This window comes from Dromaius novaehollandiae, chromosome 2 (genome assembly GCF_036370855.1).
Source record: "Dromaius novaehollandiae isolate bDroNov1 chromosome 2, bDroNov1.hap1, whole genome shotgun sequence".
Classification (NCBI taxonomy): domain Eukaryota; kingdom Metazoa; phylum Chordata; class Aves; order Casuariiformes; family Dromaiidae; genus Dromaius; species Dromaius novaehollandiae.
The window spans coordinates 119,662,370-119,682,232 of NC_088099.1; the positions used below are offsets into that span (position 1 = coordinate 119,662,370).

Here is a 19,863-nt window from a genome sequence, read left to right on the forward strand (position 1 = left end):
CATATTGACTTGGGTTGAATACGTCAGCATTGTGGTGGAAGACAGTATTTTTAAGAGTAGATTGCTTAGTGGCTGATAATACTTCAACATTTAACTATACTACGTCCACCATTTCAGAGTTCTTAGCATAGTCCAAAGTAACCAGAATCTAATAGATTCAATCACTTTCAGTTTGTTCTCTCCTGAAGTGTAAGAGAGCATAGTTCAAAGGACAATGACTTCTGAAAGAGAACTTCACCAGTTAGGTGGCTAAGGCAAAAAATGGGGATAAAGGCAGATATGCTACAAGCTAAAATCAACATGTTTCCATGCACCCCAAGAACTTAACATCTTTTCAAAAGCCAGGCTGACATTCAATCCAAGGCCATGTGCTTAGGTGTTGCCCTATACCAGATAACACCCTAACAAAGCAGAAGGCTGACAGCAGAAAATACACCTTGAGCAACCTGGGAAACTCACAGGAAGCTTTTTTTCCCCTCCTAACTGGGGCTTGCTTTCTGCTACGCAGTTGGAAAACACCACGCTTTACACTTGACACATCTGACTACATCAGATGCATATCCTGATCACTCAATACTACGAGCTATCAGATGTGCAGTGAAGCTAACATTCCTCCCCAGCCACTCCCCAAGCTCAAGTCAGAACGCACCCAGCAAACATACCACAAATATCAGCAAAGCCTGTGTGTGATCTCTGCCAAGACAGAGGATGGGATCCAAGCTCCTACTGACTTTTGCAACCTGGACCCTGATATGTCTGTTGACATTACTGGCTCACCTTGGTAAAAAGCACAGGACTGTGCCTCTGCTACAGCCACAAATCCTCACACAAATACCATGTAGGTGAACAATGACCCAGCTATGTGCTTGGAAGTCATCTCTGCAACTGGCTTAAATGACCTAGATGTGCTGTGGCCCACTGCGCTAGGACTGAACAAATATGGGGGATGCTGCACACAGTGCCAGTGACTGCTCTTTGCATGGTAGATTTCCTGGTCTCAGGCTGAACAGTACAGACAGAGACCATTACCAGTTCAAGATCAGGGAATTTTTTGGGTGCATTTTCAAATGTTGCCTTGCCCTCAGTATCACTGCAGTAAGTGAACAGATCCCAAGCATGCTGCTTTACATATATATGGATAGCAAAAGCGTGACTGAAAGGTATTCAAGAATACTGCTAGAATAAGTGAGGACATCCAGTTTAAGGGGAATATTTTAGTTGTAAAAAGCAATATAATGCCCTTTTTCCATTGTTACAATCTGTAGAAACACCTGAAGTCTCAATGTTCCTAGTCAACCAAATCAGACGAGAAACACTTTTCTGTCATGTCTCTAAAACTCCGTACTCTGTGGGGGATATTGCTAGTATCAAAAATAGCATAGGAAACTTGGGGATGCGTAATCAAGTATTTCTGAAAAATCTGTTAGCAAAAATAGCGAGTTTCCATCAACCTCTCTCCCGCACGACACTTAGAGTTTTGGTATTTCTGTGCACGTATAAAGTCCATTTCCTATTGTATTTCCCATCTCATGACTCCTTTGGGAAAACCTACTTCATAAACAAACAATTCCCAGACCAGATAACTAAATCTCTCTCCTGACCCTTTCCATACAACCCAACAATAACAGAACCACAGTCTCTGCATTGCCACTTTCTGGTGTGTTTATGCTGCTTTAGTAATGATGTAATGGAAAGAAATTGACATGCTATTATTATTATTATGCTAAGGACTGCAAGGAAGAACTGGTATTCTTTAAGGTTTTAATTTTCCATTCAAAAACAAAAGCTTGTCCAGGGCTTTCTAACCGTTCACTGTTACAAAAGGTCAAAATATTCCATCAGAAACCTTAAAAAATGTGGTACTTGTAAAAATGTTAATACAGCTAATCCATTTTGAGTAATTCCTTTTATGAACAATGTCACAAGGTTACAGAGTTAGCTCTGTGGGCCTCAACTGTCTATGGGCTTCTAATGGATGAGAAGACAAGCACAGAGGTGACTATAGACTCTTTGGTCTGAGAAAGGGAGGGGAACCTCTGCAGTAAGAACTGTTTCCTCCTGTCTCCTAGGACAACCATCCATCATGAGACACATGGAGAGAAAACTGGACTCTGCCCCATTCCTCTCCATGCTAGCCATGGATAGGAACAGAGTAACTTGCAGGTTACGTCATCTCACAAGATTGTTCAAAGCTTACAAAAGTCCCCTGAGCACCACATCTTTTAGGGACAGGACATACATCAGGGGACATAAGCCACTTGGTCTGCCTCTCTCAGAGCCCTATGGCTATTTGCTGACCAGTGGTTAGAAGTCATAATCTAATCCTTAAATAACTGTAGAGAGAGGGATTTAGAAATGAATGCACATGTAATTTTAGCAAGATTGCTTCTGAGTTGGGGAGGAGAAGAAGAGAGAGACAAGGGAGACCCGTTTGAGACAGCCATGTCTCACTAACATGAGAAGTGCCTGATGAAAGCAACTGGAGTTTGACACTGAGCGCCCATCAGAGAGGTCAAGGATCAAGCTCAAGATTTGAGAGACAGTCTGGAGACATTTCACCCATGAAGGGTTTTAAGAACTAAAAAAGCAGATGGCAATCCAGATCCTGAAAAGAACAGGGAACCACCAAGGCAGTAAAATGTGGCTGGTTTGGCTCATTTTCGGAAGCCTAAACGTAGCTAACTTTGAAAACAACTACATTAGTTTGTTACATAGTACACACGGCTCCCCCATACAATTTGGCATTTACATCAGTATATTAGGGATGAAAACTATTTCCAAACCAGTCCTCATTCTTTTGTCTTCTCCCTGTCACACTTATGATTCACCTCTCAGCCTGTTCTCCATATGTAAGTAACTCCAGAAGACTAAATAAAAACACGGGAGGGTAGGAATATACTATGCAGAGGAACCAATGAAACTGCTTCTGCTGCAATTCAAAAATCTGTTAGATTTGACAAAATCTATTTTTAAATTGTAATTCTCTGATGTCAAATACAAAAATAGAGGTGGCTTGCCAAGGGTAGGGGTGAAAAAGTACCTTCCAAAGACATACTCCAAGCTAGCAATTCAGCAGTTATCTTTATGTTCAAGAGAATGACAATACCAGATGTATGCAATGCATTTTATAATGGATATCAGGATAGATAGTTAACAAACTAATTCAGAGCATCTCTTTGTGTTCAATCTATTAACGCCCACTGAGACTGGAAAAGGAATGTATTTCATTAAGCACAAATGAAAATTGTGCTATGCCACTACCCCAAAGGGCAACAAAAAACTTTATCTACTTACTTATGTAACTATGTCATGCCCAAAAGCTGTGTGGCTGTTATTTTCAACAGATATATAACTGTTTGCAGCCCTATGCAACACCTGTTAATATACATATTAAAACTATCTATTATCAAGAGTCTTATGATCTCCAGTAAGTCTCAGCTATTTTTATAAGATGGCTTCCTTATTAAATTGTATTAGTGCCCTCAGGAACATATGCCACTTAGCTTAGTGGTCATGTAGCACACAGAGGAGTTGTTATGGAGACTGATGTCTTCCCAACAATTCTAGGCTGTAATTAGTGTTGGATGCTACAATGCAACTATCAAGTTTTCTCCATGGCAACTAGCAGAAAACCTATACTTCTAAGGTTTCAGCAACTGTTTTTTTTTTTTTAATAGACTGCTAAGATGTAGTTAAGCGCACACTGATTGCCTTATTTGTTTGTCAAGCTCAGCTGAAAAACATGTTCTCTCTTCCAAGGTGTTTATATAGTGTCTATGGTGATTGACAGGAATCAATTACATGTGTCAAGAATAAAGTATGTTCTGTATTTCACAGAGTGAGGGCCACAAATGAATAAGTGTTTTTCCTTCTTAATTGTATTTATCCATATCCATATACATAAAAGTACACACGGTGGGTAGATGGAAGAAGCTCACTTAATTCTTTTACCTTTAAAAACTCCTTCTCAGCATCCATGAAAGCTGTAGGGTTTAGAAACTCCCTCTCTCAGGTTAGAGATGTATTTAAACCATATCTGTGCCACAGCAAGCATGTGCCAGCAGAGTCTGATCAGTTCTGGCACACAATTCCCTCTCTTCCAGGGCTTTGGCATGTATGTACATAGTTTTTCCAGGTCAGAAACAGATCTTGAGACAGTCTTACATGCTGTGCAGAAGACTTGCCAAATGAAAATATACTGTGTTTATGAAACTCCACTGGGAGTTTATGACATTCTTGTATAGAGTTTTATGAGGTCCAAGCCAAGGAAGCAATGTGATTTTCAGCCAAAAAACTCAGTCAATTCTGCCTGAGTATACCAGCACACAAGACGAGACTACTTGAAACTGCAATATAACAAAATGGGCAAGTGCCAGACAACAAAACACATTCTTGTTCTGGTTATGATATATGTATATCTCTTCCATTGAGGCAGACATGCAAAAGAGTCACTCGCTTCAGAAGGTGCCAATGACAAGACTCTGTTACAGTGGCACCTATTTTTGCAAATAAGTACTCCTCAGCAAAAGTAAGGCACTGACAGTCTGGACCAGAATATCATACGCTATTTGCATATTAAGCAGCAGTGCAACAGAGGAATTGAGATACATATACATTTTTTTTTTCAGAGGCAAAAATGTGGAAAAATATTAATTTGTTCTACTTCTCTTGGTTCACGTGCCCCTGGAATTAAAGCAGATAAAGTTTGTGTGAATTGCTATCTGTTAAGAGAAAAGCAGTGAGCATAACCAGGCTAGGAGTCCTGAAAGACTTGCAGTGATGGCCTCTCTGCTTCGTCAGAAGCAAGAAGAAAAAAGAATTTCTATTTTAATAAAAAAAAAAAAAAAAAAAAAAATCAGTCCTATTTCCAGTTTTTAAGAGGGATATCATCCATCTCTGAGCTGAAATGAAGGTGAATCTAGTCTATTCCTTCTCCTCAAGACATCATGAGGACCTAAGAACTGGATACACAGATACAAAATGTAAAACCAGAGACTACAGGAGGTATTACAGGAGGTATAGCTGTTATATATGTTGGGGGAGGGCTAAAACTCCTGAGGTATAAGTACACTGGGCTAGAGTTAGTTATATATGACCTGGAGATAAGACAGTCTTTCAGAGGCTCCTACAAAAGTAGATTGGTATATAAAAGCATATCCTGACAGCTGCTTTGGTACCTTATTTGTTAACTTCAGAAGTGTTTGCCCAAGACACCTTGTGTTTATTGCTGGCTGCCAGACATTGCCAGACAGCCACTAATGCTACTCAGATACACTAGAGATTACATAAGGCTGCATCAGAAGGCCATAAGGAAGAGCTGCATATTCCTATTAGTATTAAACTAAATTTTCTTCCAACCAGTGTATAAGAAAACCAGTGGAAAAGTCAATGCAATTTGATTCCAGTTATCCAACTTCAATTCTTCAGAGGGAGGAAGAAAGAGAATACAAAATCCATTTTCCACTGTCCTTCTCATTTATTCTTCCTCTTTGTAACAGGCTCTCTCAATAGGTTCCTACTGGAAACAAGCCACTGCAAATTTTATTGGAATAACACTAGACATGATATGGGAGTACGTATTCATAAGTAACCAGTATCTTGCTGAAAAGTTATGAAATGCCGTTGTTCCCTTCTATTCATGATTTCAATTATTTCTGCTGCGTAATTTCTAGAAAATCTAACAGCTTTCATCACCAGATATAGATTAGGAGCCTTAATCTAAACAGACTCACTAACAGCACTGTTTGAGCTCATTAGCGTTCTCACCAGATGCTTCTGTCTGTATATATGAGCATCTCCAGTTTTTCCTTCCAGTACATGACCCGTGATTGCTTTCAAATTAAAACAAGAAATCACAATACAGCTTCAAATTCTCGGTCTTCTGGGGATTAAATGTATGCAAGGCTATGACAATTCCATGTTTATTGGGCTTCTTAAAAGCAGTTTTTGTTTTACAGATCACTTTAGCATGTTTGGTATTTCTCATGAATCTATACAGATATGACTAATGCACAGGCTATTTGCTTTCACAGCAAAAGTGAAGAGTGTATTTGTCATTATAAATATCACGCAGGGCTATATACACAGATGAAACCCGGGCTTTTTCTGTGCACAGAGCAAAGCTTTGACACCAAAGCTGTCAAAAGTCATTACAGCATAAGAATTTAAAAACCTCATACAATGACCAAGTGGCTGCAGCCAAAGTAAGTATCATAAAAACAAGTTATGACCCAGCTCTAGTTTTTAAGTGAATGAAAAATTAGAGGGCAAGGAGGCCAAATATGTGAGCTTCAGAAAGAATGTCTCCTTGAATCTCTAAAGCATGACCAATTAGATCTCATGGTTAGTTTATTGGTCTATCGGCACTGAACAAGAAACAAAGTGGTGGCAGCAATCTTAGTCCCAGCTCATCAGTCACAAAGGTACAAAGCAAACAAATGGAAAACATATTTTCTGATTCTCTTCTCCTCCCTAGAGATCTGCACTGCTGTCTGAGGACTACAGCATTCTCCTTCCTTGGCTCATTTGCAAGATAAACATATTCTGGCCTCGAATGCTGCTCCTTTCCAACTGCTGGTGAAAACTCCAGTCAGTCTGAGAGATTAAGAGGATAATCTAGGGCACTACTCAATCCAACAAAAATGCTCATGTGGGAACGCAAAGCGGTTGTTGTGACCTAGAGGTTTTTTTCCACTGGATCTCATTCTGCAAGTCCAGATTCAAATAGTTTCTATCTTTATTCTTTATCCACATCAACTTCCTTCCTAGCTTTTTTTTTTTTTTTTTTTTTTTTTTTTTTTTTTTTTAAAGGGGGAGTTGCACACTTGGATTCAAACACATTTTTACAGTATTAGTTAAATACTGCTTTTCTACACCTATGATGACTTGTGGTGTGATTGAGACAGGTCTTACACCCAGGCAATGTCAAGCTGAGTCAATATTCAACTATAATACTTTGAGACACCTGTAGGAAGTAGCACTAGTAATCATATAGATACGATTTTTTCTAATTAGGCCATACTTAAATCTATGGTTCCTTATTATTACAAGGTACCTGGGGAGAGTTTTGTAGGTGCCAATACATCTGTCCCAACCCTTGCATGCAAATTCCAGTTCAGCTCATTGTTTTCTGCCTACCTATCTCCCTGCCATTTCCTTTGCGCCCCATTCTAAAAAAGGTCTTCAGTGTTTCTGAATTTTAAGCATTCACCAACTTTGACACCAGAATCAGCTACATTTCATCACTGAGAGCAGCAGTTCCTGCATATTCCTTATATTTTCTCAGAAGGGTATGACCGAGTCATAATGACATTCCTACAACAAGCTTTAAAATGCTAGAGAAAGATATTAGGGAAACTGCTAGTTTCGTTATTATTTTTAGAGTTACAGACGGCTCTTATGTCCTTATTCCCCCCTGCTTTGAACTCAAGACAAGGCATATAGATTGAGCAACAGCTTAGAAGTTGTAACAGGAAAAGGACTGATTTTTTTTGTTAAAAAACCCTCCGAAGCAAAACTAATTAAACCACAGACTTGCACATGAACAAACACAGACTTTTAAGGCTGCTTACAAAACAAGAACAGATTAAATTATCATAATGATACAAAGACAAATCTCGAGTTGCAGTAAAGGCATGTAATCTCACTGTCAACAGTGGCTAGAACAAACTGTGAAGTCTGTATCTAGAGCTGGCCAAAACCCCACAGTTCTAGAAATCCTTGAACTTTGGGAAAGCTTTGGATCCAGTCCAGACTTTGTGGCTCTGATTCACTTCAGCTTGGGAAGGACCCAGATCTGCTTAAAATATATTTCACAACACATCTTTGCCTGCATATTTTTTCAGATAGGTCAAAAATACCACATGCAGAACCACTTTTCCTTATTCACAATAACCGCTAGCAGAGCCAGCTATTCCCATCTACAACCCAAAGCATTGAAGCATTACAAAGAAGTAGTAACAGCAAGCTTTATATCAGTTGACTTGCTACTAAGGAATGAGAAGAAAGCTAAAATACTAAAATATCTACATGCAGCCTGTTCTGGAGCTCCTGAGAGAAATTCAAACCAATGAGAAACTTTAAGACTTGCACAGTGTGAAAAAGCTTGCCAAACACAAAACCAGCCATACTACTCCTTTCTTATTATCCCCAGAAAAAACAAAGAATGATCTGACTACAGTTTCTAAACAAGTACATTATGCGAGTCTATTCTGTTTAAGGTAACAGCCTCACTCACTGCAGTAGGAAAGCTGTGATCGCAAACCATGTAGTAAAGCTGTGGTTTTTAGATGACCCAGCTGACAGTGATGAAATTGGATATATCCGTCTGGGGAAAAGGAGTCAGATCAGCTCTTCTGACCTCATTTTCAACAGATAATTTAACAAATGAGGTGTCAGTAACTTAATTAAAAAAACCAAAACCGAAAACCACACCACACACACACACGTATGGCTATTCTGATAATACACAGCCAGACCCTTAAGACCCATGGATCATAGGAGAATTCAGGTAGGAAAGGATCTCAGGAGGTCTCTAGACCAGCCACCTGCTCTAAGCAGGATCAGTTGTGAGATCAGACCAAGCTGCTCAGGGCTTTGCCCAGTCAGATTTTGAAAGCCTGTACCAATGGAGACTGCCCAACCTCTCTGGGCTACCTGTGCCCCTTGACCATCCTAGGGTTGAAATAGTTTTTCATCATAGCCAGTCTGAATCTCTCTTTTTTGAACTTAAATTTGTTATCTCTCATCCTCCCACCATGCACCACTGTGAAGAGCCTGGCTCCATCTTCTAGATAACTTCTCTTATGTATTAGGTAGCTGCTGTTAGGTGCCTCTGAAGCTGTCTCATCGCCAGGCTGACCAAGCCCCATTCCCTCAGACTCTCCTAACAGGGCAATTGTTCCAGCCCCCTATCTTGGTGGCCCTCTGTTCAACTCACTCCAGTTTCTCTCTCCTGTACTGAGTGGGCTCAAAACAAGACACACTATCCCAGATGTGGTCTAACAAGCGCTTAGTTGAGGAAGATAATCACTTCCCTGAATCTACTGCCTGTGCTCCTGTTAATAAAACTCAGAATCTGTTGGCCTTCTTTGCTGGCAGGACACACTGCTGGCTCACGTTCATCTTGCTGTCTACCAAAAACCCCAGGTTCTTTTCCCCAGAGCTGCTTCCCAGCCAACCAGCCAGTCAGTCCCCAGCCGATATTATTGTCAGGACTCTTCCTTTCCTCATGCATGACTGTTTGTCCTTGCTGAATTTTATAAGATTCCTGCTGGTCCATTCCTCCAGCCTGTCTCTGTCTCTCTGGAGGGCAACCCTGCATACAGACTGTATTGGCTGGTCCCCCCAGTTTGGTGTTATTTGCAGACTTTAATGCACTAGATCATCTTCATCAGATCATTGATAAAGACATGAAAGAGGACAGGTCCCAGGACAGACCCCTGTCCTACTCCACTTGTCAAAGGCCTCCAGGTAGATTTTGACCCATTAACCACTACCCTCTAAGCCTGATCATCCAACCAGTTTTTTACCCATCTAATTATCTGCCCATCCAGATTGTAACAGTCTGACTTGGATACAAGAACATTGTGGGAGACAGTGTCAGAAGTCTTGCTAAAGTCAAGGCAAATTACATATGGGAGAGCAGTGGTTGATGATGGCAGTGAGTTCTGGTATCAACCTTCAGGTATCTAGGTTTAACTCTTGACTCGGTAAACCAATACTGCTGGGAAGACACATTAGAAACAAGGGCTGGTGCACACACTCTCAGAAGGAGTATTTTTCCCCAAAACACCTCTAGAGCATACCGATTTGTATTACTTGGATTCAGTATGCCAAATGCTCAGCTGCAGTTAATCAGCACAGCTCCATTAAACTCAGTTTAACTTCAATACTTTGCCTTAGCTAACATTCATGCTTTGTTATGCAAGGGACTGATATTTGTTGCCTCAACTCTTTGTGCAGAATGTTATATGGACAGGCCTGGGGAGTTCTGATAGGAATAGCTAGGGAAACTACAGAAGTAAACTTCCTCACAGTTCTCCTAGGAAACACAAAGATACACTGTGTTCCTGTGGTGGTCTTTCTCTTACCTTTGCAAGGAAACTCCATGCTGCATATTGCCCTGAGGTTGTGCTGTTTTTCAGTTTTGCTGTGTGCAACATCAGAAAGAATCCCAACAGTCCACTGCAAAAGATGGGGAAAGCTTTTGTTAATTAAGTCTCTTAATTTCAACTAAGCAGCCTCTTACAGGCATCTTGGTTTTCCTAATGCACAACTGAACAGACACCCTTCAAGCAGTGTTAATCCCATTTGGAGAAAGTGAGCTGGTGGACAAAGAACTTTATGTCCAGTAAATTTGTGGAGTTTTGTTCAGCCAGTGGCTGCAGTCTGAGTAAAGTAAGTCAGACAGTTTTATGCTTGGTCTCTAATGCACTTGCATAATCAGAAAAGTAGAGATTATTGGAAACATGGGGTCAAATATTAACTTCAGGCATTGAAACAGCTCTGAATAAAGGCAGTGCAAATCTCAACAGGAGCCACACATATTTAGCCACTAACTCACTTCAACGTCCATGGAGCCTTAGATTGGAAAAAAACAAACAAAAAAATCCAAAACCCCATGCCATCGGAAAATTTCTGCCTGATGCTTTTAAGTCACACAAAGTTCATAAAGCCCAAATTCCATTTAAGAAGTAAAACACATCTCTACTAGACAACAAATAGACAGATGACTCACTAGTTTGGGGAAGAGAATACTCGGAAGCTCTCAGCTGACTAGTAACTGAATTTGATTCAGTGCTCCTGTAGCCAAGCCTACGCTTAAGGAAACACTGTTCCACATCTCACTGGACTTCAGATAAGCTTGGGCTCTGGATTTTGTTTCACCTGTAATATATTTACACCCCACTGATTACGAACCACTGGAATAGCGTAAGCAAGCAGGGAATAGAAAGGGACTTCAAAATACATACAGGACAAATCACTGCCTGGCGAGTACAGAGGCATAAGACATTGTGGGAGGCAGCATGGGAAAGGAAATAGGATCAAAGCAGCACGCAGGTAGTAAGGAAAAATGTGTCTTGGCCCTTGAAGAGGGTATGCTGTCCCAGATACCGATGCAATACCACTGGTCCCCTCTCTGCTCCAGCTAAAAGTTTCATGCTGAGCCTTTAACCTGAGCCAAGAGCTGCTCCCTGCTCAGGACATGGAGCAAAGTCATGACTCAGCCACATGTCAGTGCAGGTGTTTTTGATGCACCAAACACAGTAGGGTATTATAACTGCCCAGGAGGAGGAGGAGCTACTACAATGTCTTTCATTGAACCATAACACAAGACCCCAAAGGACTACCTGCTGCACCTGGAACCAAGCAGATGCTGCTTTGGTGACGATAAAAAGATCCTAAATCAGCTACTAGTTACAGAGACTGGGCAGAACATTCCACACTGAGAAGCTGGTGAATTCAATGAAATACTAAGCAGCATTGCCCAAACTTTGGAAGTCTAGTGGTTGGCTAAATTGCTTAATAACTTCTTCCCTTCTGAAACGGGCTTTTAGTCAGACTGATTCAAAGCTGTTTAGTGCAATTCAGAGAAAAAAAGTGAAACTGCTAAGTATAATACCTGAAATACTGATGCCATTGAGTTAACACTCAGTGAAATAATTGAAACAGTTTGCACCTAAGTGCCAGACATTCTACACAGGTGGCAGATTTCACTGCATCAGTTACCCTTGCTTTACATAGTATAGGTTTTCTTCCACATCCTTAATGTTTACAAAGGCACTGTATGACAAGATGTAGAGGACCAACTGAGACGCTTGTTTCTACATCTAACTACTCCTTTCCAGTTGTTTTAGAGAAGTGTGATATAGAGTGCTATCTACTATATATATAATGAAAAGAAAACAGAAGCAGGAAGCTACAACAACAACAAAAATTTAATGAAGTAAAAGAGAAGAAAAGGAGTATCTGGGCTAATATTCATTGGTGCCTGAAGTTGGACCTTGTCTTCAAGAAGAAATGTATTTCACTTTACCACGGAACAAGCTATTCATCAAAAACAATGCAAGTTGTTAGTGGTGGGGATAGTCTACTCTTGAATTAAGTTACTTTTGTAACAAAAAGAGTATCTACGCAGGGGAATTATTTAATGATCATTTTTCACACTTCCTTTTAATAGATAGCCCAGATACAAATAAGAAAAGCCCTAACAAGCAGGAAATATTTTTGCCATCAATTAGCATGAAAATACAAGTTTTTCCCCCCTTTAAAAGGAAATATTTTCCTTGGGCAAAAGTTTGGAGGAGAAAAAGGAGTGAAATTTGAGATAATTAAGAGCTACAGAAGACATGCTTACGTTGTCCTGTGAGGGCTGTGAACTTTTGCTACTCAAAATAGAGGGATGCCTGTTAAAGCTTTTCCCTTTTACCCCAAAAAAAGCATTCTGCCAAATAACAAGCTGTACAGGCAATTAAATCCATGTACACTCATATACTGCTGAAGACTAATACTTTGTAATCACTGCAAACAGCAAGTTTTATACAGGCTAATCCAACTTGAGAAGCATTTGAGAAACGGTGTTTATCAAAGCTTTGCTACATTAGGTAAAAAATATTTTACTGGAGACTGGGAACCCTTGTGGTCAGAATATGCTCACCCAAATATATGCATATACTTCCATCTGTGACAAGCCTTCAAACGCATATCAACAGAGTCTCATTCCTCTGCAGTTTTACTGACTTGTACCAGGAGAAACTAGTGTAAAGTTCTGCATGTTCCAAATTTTTAACTGAGAGTCAAGCTTGGAACTCAGCAGGTTCTCTTATTTTGAATACATTCACATGCCCTGTTGTAGAAAGGTTACCTGGCACAGCAGCTGCTATGAAATCTGTAGAAGTACAGGAATGGAAAGTCCAAGGCACTGAAGAGATCACCTGAGGGACAAAGCAGTACACTCAGTGGAAAACAGGAGGGGGGAAAAGGAAAAAAAAAAAAAAAAAAACATTGTTACAGGCTGGAGAACAGCAATTATATGACCCTTACTAGTTTAACATGCCTTTGAGCCCTTACAGCTGCCTGACTTTTCGTTTATGATGCTTTCCACGTTTCTAGTATGTTTAATGTTTTCTCTCTGACCTTCTTGATACTAGCCAGTTCCTGCCTTCAGTTGAGAAAGGAGGAAGGAATTACATAAAACCTAAGAATAGTCTGTGTTAGTATACAAATAATCCTGTTGATGCAACAGTTGCCAGTTAGACACGCATCATGTCCATCTCTTTTACTTCAGAGCCTACAATGGTTCCTACTGAAGTCAAGAAACTGATTTACTGAAACCCCAGGAAACACAGATATACGTTGGCTGTTTCCCCCTCTTGAATTTGAACTCTGACACATAGCACAAGTCGGGAGGTTTCAGAACTTTCTCCCAGATCCAGACAGATCTCTGAAGTACCTGCATTTCCAGGCAGTTAGGGCCAAGAGCTCTAGGTAACAATTCTCTGGAGTTCTCTTGCCTTCAAGGCTCTACAGATTCAGAGGAAGTTCTGTCTTTCACTTTTTGAAATGCAGGTCTATTTTCCTTGCCATTTCTGTCTATCCTCATGTGGGAATGCTGCATACACAATGTGAACGACCAGGCAAAAGAGGAAATTTAAGTTTATTTAACACTTCTTTCCTTGTCTTTCTGACTGAACAATGTTCTAGTAAAAGCAATACATCATCATCTTTACTCGTCTAACTACTGAAACACCAGTATGAGAGAAATATTAATTATCCTCAAATACCCAGTTTCTCCACTTTTATCCTTTGATTTTTGTTGATAAATAATCCTTATTTCTTTTACCATAAACCAGCTCAAAAGCTGTTGTTTGTCTGTCTGTTTCATGTTGCTTCTTTGCTAAGGGCAGGTAAGAAAGATACTACTAAATATCACATAGTCTTCCTATAGGATGTCACATTATTAGTCATATTGGCATTGAATTCTAGGGCTAAACTCCTACAGGATTAGGAGTTTACATGCATGAAAAGGTAAAGGCAATATGCAAACCTAAAAAAGGAACATCACAATGCACTTTACCTGCTGGATGGGATGCAGAGGCCAACAGCACCACACTAAAAAAAATATTTAAAAAAATTGTATGATATAGTATTTATGACATGGCCTGAATATATAAATAGACAGCTTTGCATGTGTTCTTTCATGACTGAAATTTATTTCACTGAAGTAGAACTACTGAGGCATAAGCATCAAATCAATAATGTTGGCTGGGAAGGGATCTCTAGGATCACCTAGCCCAGCTGCTCACCTGAAGTGGGTCTATCACCAATACTCAGATATGCTCCCTGTGGCTTTCTCTAGACAAGTTTTAAAAATTTCCCAGAGCGCAGATTCCACACCTCTCTGTGTAACTTGTTCTAGTGTCACCTTACCTCTCCTAATGTGCAGTTTTTAAATGGCCTAAGCTGAATTTTATGGCTGTTGTATCATATTATACCATCTGCCACTCCTTAGATGAGTTTGGCTCTGTCATCTTTGTAACTCCCTTTCAAGAAGGTAGCTTAGTTAGCTTTGTCAAGCTTTGTTAGCTTGCCCCTTGGTCTCCATTTTTGCAGTCTCAAAAAGGCCAGCTCCCTCAAACTCTCCCTGTAGTAGGTCATGTGCTCTAGGTCCCTATCAATGTCAGCAGCTCTCTGCTAGATTCTCCCCAGTTTCTCAGTATCTTTCTTGAACTAGGGGGTCAAAACTGAATAGAGTATTCCAGGGACAGCCTCCAAAATGCTAAGTAGGATAATACTGAGGGGAATAGTAGTTTCCCTCGACCTGTTGGCCACACTCTTCCTACATGTAGTCCAGTAAACACAGTTTGTCTTAATTTGCCATGAGAGTGCCTCACACTGATCTTACCATCCACTGTAACCCCCAAGTCCTTTTCATTAGAGGTGCTCTTCAGCACTGCCAGTTGGTGACACCATTAAGACAGAATTTATATGGAACTGTACTTATGCCTAAACTTGCGTGTTCCTCTGTCCAAGGATGAATTTCAACCATGTGTATGCAAATGTCTGGTCTGTAGAAACACACATATTTTGTATAACAGTCAAATATCCAATTCTGTATGTGTGACTGGGCATGCACTGCACACTCATGCCCAAAATGTCACTTGGAGAAAGGACAAATGCTGCAATTAGTTTTTTTTCCATGCATTTTTAAATACTAAGCATCATCTCAACTCGTGCACACTTTTTACAAAGATGCAAGTGAATAAGAAAATCAGCTATGACCAATTCTTTCCTGGAGGATCACTTAATACTTCTGAGGTCCTATAAGGACTTCATGCTCTGAGTTTGTAGTACAGGCTGTACAGAAGCTTCTTCACCACTACTGACTGTTGCTGTCATTTCACATTGTTTCCAAGATTAAAAGGCTACAGACAAAGATTCTGGGGCACTGTAAGCTGGGAGAAGCAAGCAAATCTTTCAAAGCAAAACTACAGCTCCCTCCAGATACCAACAATACATGTCAATGATGGACACAAGGGACAAAAGAGTATCTGGAGAAGCCTTTTCTGTGATAAGCAGCAAGCACTGAACTTATGAAGGTAAAAAGACATTTGTTAATGTTATGAATGCTAAAGCTAGGCAATTTCCCCTAATTATCACCAATTCTCACTAGACCTGGTAGTAGCAATAAAATACAAACCCAGCCAGTGGAGGAGTGGAAGCCTGCATGACAAAAAGATAAAGCAGAGCAACAGTTGGACGTGCTTCCCAGCACACACAGTGATGGGTAGAAAACTGAACTCACTGTAAATGAGCTAACTCAGGTACCCACAACAGTACAATCCCATCAGCAAGGTGCTCAGACCAGGCCAGCTCTGTTTTTCAGAGCTGACACAGCTATTGTTTCCAAGCTAGTTCACTTTCAGCTAGTTCTCATTCTCTGTGTGACCATGCAGCTGCACTTTGTGGCCTGCCTTCAGCATGCTTTAGTGAATCAGAGTTATTCCCAGAAGTGCCTGCACCAAACGAACTCCAAAGAATGTGGAAATCCTGTGGCTAGTAAAGTCTCAGAGGGGAAGCTCATAACTGAAATCAGCAGTAGAAGATGAAGGGCTGAAGAAGGAAACAGTTTATGAGGGATATATGGTCAGGTATTTTAGGCTTAACACTTTGTACAAAGTCTTTGAAAGACTTACAATATGGAATACTCTTCTGCCCCTCCTCCCCACACACACACTCTCTCCCCATACTAGATGGCCAAAAGGAGTTCACAATAAATAGGCTCAATACGACAGCTTCCTGTTAAAGACAGAAAAGGAAGCAAAGGCCTATTGCTTTTGACTGAGTAAGACAGACAACAGGGGACTGGAAGGACAAGTGAAACTGTATCAACAGTGATGAGAATTATGACTAAGCTGTGTTCCTCCATTTTTGCTTTCTGCTTTATTACTCGTTAAACAAAAAAAGTGAGATTGGGAAATGTTCAAAGAGGAACTTCCTTCTGCAACCAAGAGAAACTGATAACCCACCAGACATCCCAGGCTTGAATCCAAAGAAAACATGGGAGGAAAACAAAGCCTTTTTTGTGAGCAAGGGGTGGGTGAGGGCAAATGGGTTAAACGGCAATACAGTAACACTGGAAGTCTGCTGTGAACTGAACATCAGTAGGAAAGACACAATGATGTTGCAGGACCAGACAAGGGATTTAGGGGTTTCCAGAAGGACAGTCTGGACATCAGGCCACGGTCAAAACAAAATACCTTTGCGGGGCTCCTCTGTTCCTCTTTTCTTCCCCCATACTCATAATGCTCTACTTCGGACATAATGCTCTACTTTTGGGTCATCTGCAGTTTTCTGTCTGGCTAAAAAGAGATATTTTTCAGCAGGAAAACCAATTTATGCCCACAAAGCTGCCTTTCCCTATTACAAAAAATCTACTGCAGCTTTTTAAATTCACAAATGTGAATAATTAGCAGCTCTTCCAAAAGCCAGATATAGTATAGTTGCACAGGCTAGAGCCTTTACCCTACATCTTTGCCAGTGCCATTTATTCAACATTTGACATTTTCCTGCTCTAAGTCTTTGTTTTCTCTTCACCAGTGACTACTAGGTTGTCTGTCACGCCTTTGCAAACAAATAGATATTGGGATGTACCAAAACCTTTTTCCAGGTTTCCCAGGAGCAACACATCTCTATCCACCTCACCATATGAAAACGACCAAGACAAACTGTGACTGACTTCTAAGAAGCATTACATATCCTTCAATTTGTCAGGCAGACATTACTACCTCCTCACACTATGTCTTGCCAGCTAGCTGGGGGAGAGAAATCTGGCTCCCGCCTTGGTGGGGGACTGGAAAGGAATAAAAGAAAATGCAAGGTTACTGAACAAACACAAGTATCAATAACACTGAAGTCTGAGAGTGCAGGGAAATAGAATACCACGGTCAAAAAAAAGTGGATGGTGGTGGTGGGAACAAGACTGGGACAATTAGAAGGAGGCTCTTGAAAGTATATCTTCCCTCTCCTCCCCCTCTTGTATTTATAAGGGAGAGGGACAAGAGAAACAGCATCACACCTCCCTTCTGTGCATAAAGTACAGCTTTGCTTTCCCTCCTACATCTGTCCCCTATCTTGCTCCTTTAAAAAGAACAACCAGAAGAACCACGCTCTAAGTGATGAAGTGAGAGGAACACCACACTTTCAACATCAGCAAATATTTTTTCAGACCTGCTGGGTTCTGGAAAGTTCTCATCCACGTACATTTGCTAACACCCTAACTTAAGGCACTCTCCCCAAAAAAAAATTTGTTCCAGATTTTAAAACAAGAAACAGTGCATGTAGGGACAGAGTATGGTAGGAGACTTTGCTAGTTTCAGTTGCACCTCTGGCAATGTCCAAAAGAGCCAATGTAGGTAATATTTTTTTTTAATCTCAATATGTATTTTTTAATCTAACATATTAGTACATGAAATCATCCAGTAGCTTGGGGCAAAGCTTTTAATCTGCTCTATCCAGGCAGCATCTACATTCAGAGTACAAGTCTGTTTTTGTATTGAACAAACACTTTCAACAGACCCTACTATAATAAACGCTATCTGGCTGTGTTCACGCAGCTGCTCTTTTCCTCACAGTCACGTTAGCTGTCTGATCTATGTTAGAAATAAGGAGCTATAAAGGCCTATTGATACTATTCCTAATAAAAAGGAGTTGCGTGGATACTACACTAGGAAGTTTCTTCATATATGCTAGTACAGACAAGACCACCAGTGTGTCACACACACCTATTCTGGAGATGGACCTGAGATCCTCTCACAGCTGACAGTCTTTAAGAAGCCTGGTGTAGAGAAAGCAACATATACCTCAACACATGCTAAATCACAGAATGGGATGCTGGGTACCCTTTGCCAGAGGTAATTACACATATTTACAGTAATTCTGACCAAGAATTAGCCATAAGTTAGCACTCATTCAGACAATGCTCAAGATGTGTTTCATTTAATGTGATTTAAAATATATTTTTGACTGTCTTCTATGGAAATAAAGCTTATGCAACAATGCTGTGTGTCTGTCAGTCACCCCTTATAGCTCTCAAACACACCGACCAGTTTCACCCAAATTTAAGAAGCAGACACCTCAAAAATAATTACATGCTCACAGGTCTCATGAGGAAACAATTCCTAGCCATGCCTTCTGTGACAGAAAGCTCTCAGCCTCATTAGACACCTGAGAATCTCCACTGCAATGGTACCTCATGAAGGTCACAAACAAGGAAAAAGCTTCTGCCAACTTTCACACCCTGTTGAGTATCATTGACTATAACAAAACAGAAATCTATAAGAAACCAGATAACAGTTGTTTTACTGCTCACGTAACCGTTTGTTTTCCGTTGGCAAGATGAAGTCCAAGTGCCATGGACTGCAATGTTCTCTAACAGACAGAAGTGTGTGTCCACAGACCCCGCACAAACAAACAAGCATATATTCATCTGCCTCCTGTTTTCAAAGAGCAACCTGTTCTCCAGTAATTGCTTTGCACCATCACCCCCCAAGCTACACTAACCTTTAACCCCTCGATGATGAAAATCTTCGCAAGCTCTGATAACAGATTTTGCTTGCAAAGAGCTGCTAAAAAAAAAAAAAAAGCAAATCTCCCAACTGCCACAACTCCATTGCTAAAAAAAAAAAAAAAAAAAAAAAAAAAAAAAAAAAAAAAAAAAAAAAAAAAAAAAAAAAAAAAAAAAAAAGCAGCAGCTTTTAAATACAAACCACTGCACTATCAGACCTCACAGTTCCTTAGTGAGCAATATCTCCTTTTCGAAAACCTCTAAATCAGTAATCATCCTTTCTGTTCAATGTGGAACTCCTGCTCTCTGCTGGACAAAATCTCACAAACTTCAAAGCTAACACAGCAGAGAACCTGACCCTGATTTTTCAGTCTAAGCCTCAAAATTAAGACCTTGAGCTAAAATCTGAATTTAAATGTTCAGGCCCAGGTGAGCTTTGACTAACATAACAATTGAGAATTATAGTCAGACAGGCACCAAATGAAAACAAAGCAAAACAAAAACAACTGATTTTACTGCTCTCTTCATTCTTCTCCCTTTGACATCATACAAATAGCTGCCAGTAGAACAAACAGCTGCTTTAAGCGGAACAGGTCTCTCAAGACTTCATGGATTATTTCTGTACATAGCAGCATATCTCCAAGTTCTGTGACTGTAACATTCTTCTAAGCAGCTTCAATAGACACAACTGCCGTCTTTGACTAAACTGGATTTGCTTTGCACTTCACAGTAGGTGGAAAACAACTGACTTAAAAGAAAAGCCTCCTGCAAGCAAACTGATATTCAGATATCATCAA

General features: G+C 40.3%; 1 protein-coding gene across 5 annotated transcripts in view; it reads right to left on the reverse strand.

Moving 5' to 3' along the window:
* Positions 1–19,863, reverse strand: part of TMEM241 (transmembrane protein 241) — a 68,234-nt gene that overhangs the window by 19,603 nt on the left and 28,768 nt on the right. For 4 of the 5 annotated variants that reach the window (XM_026122768.2, XM_064507305.1, XM_026122764.2 and 1 more), the window contains 3 exons: positions 14,078–14,112; positions 12,866–12,935; positions 10,092–10,185 (listed from right to left, as the gene is read on the reverse strand). In XM_026122768.2, coding sequence (XP_025978553.2) covers positions 10,092–10,185; positions 12,866–12,935; positions 14,078–14,112 — 199 coding nt within the window. The remainder of the gene's footprint in view (positions 1–10,091; positions 10,186–12,865; positions 12,936–14,077; positions 14,113–19,863) is intronic. The other variant, XM_026122772.2, reaches the window with a different exon arrangement.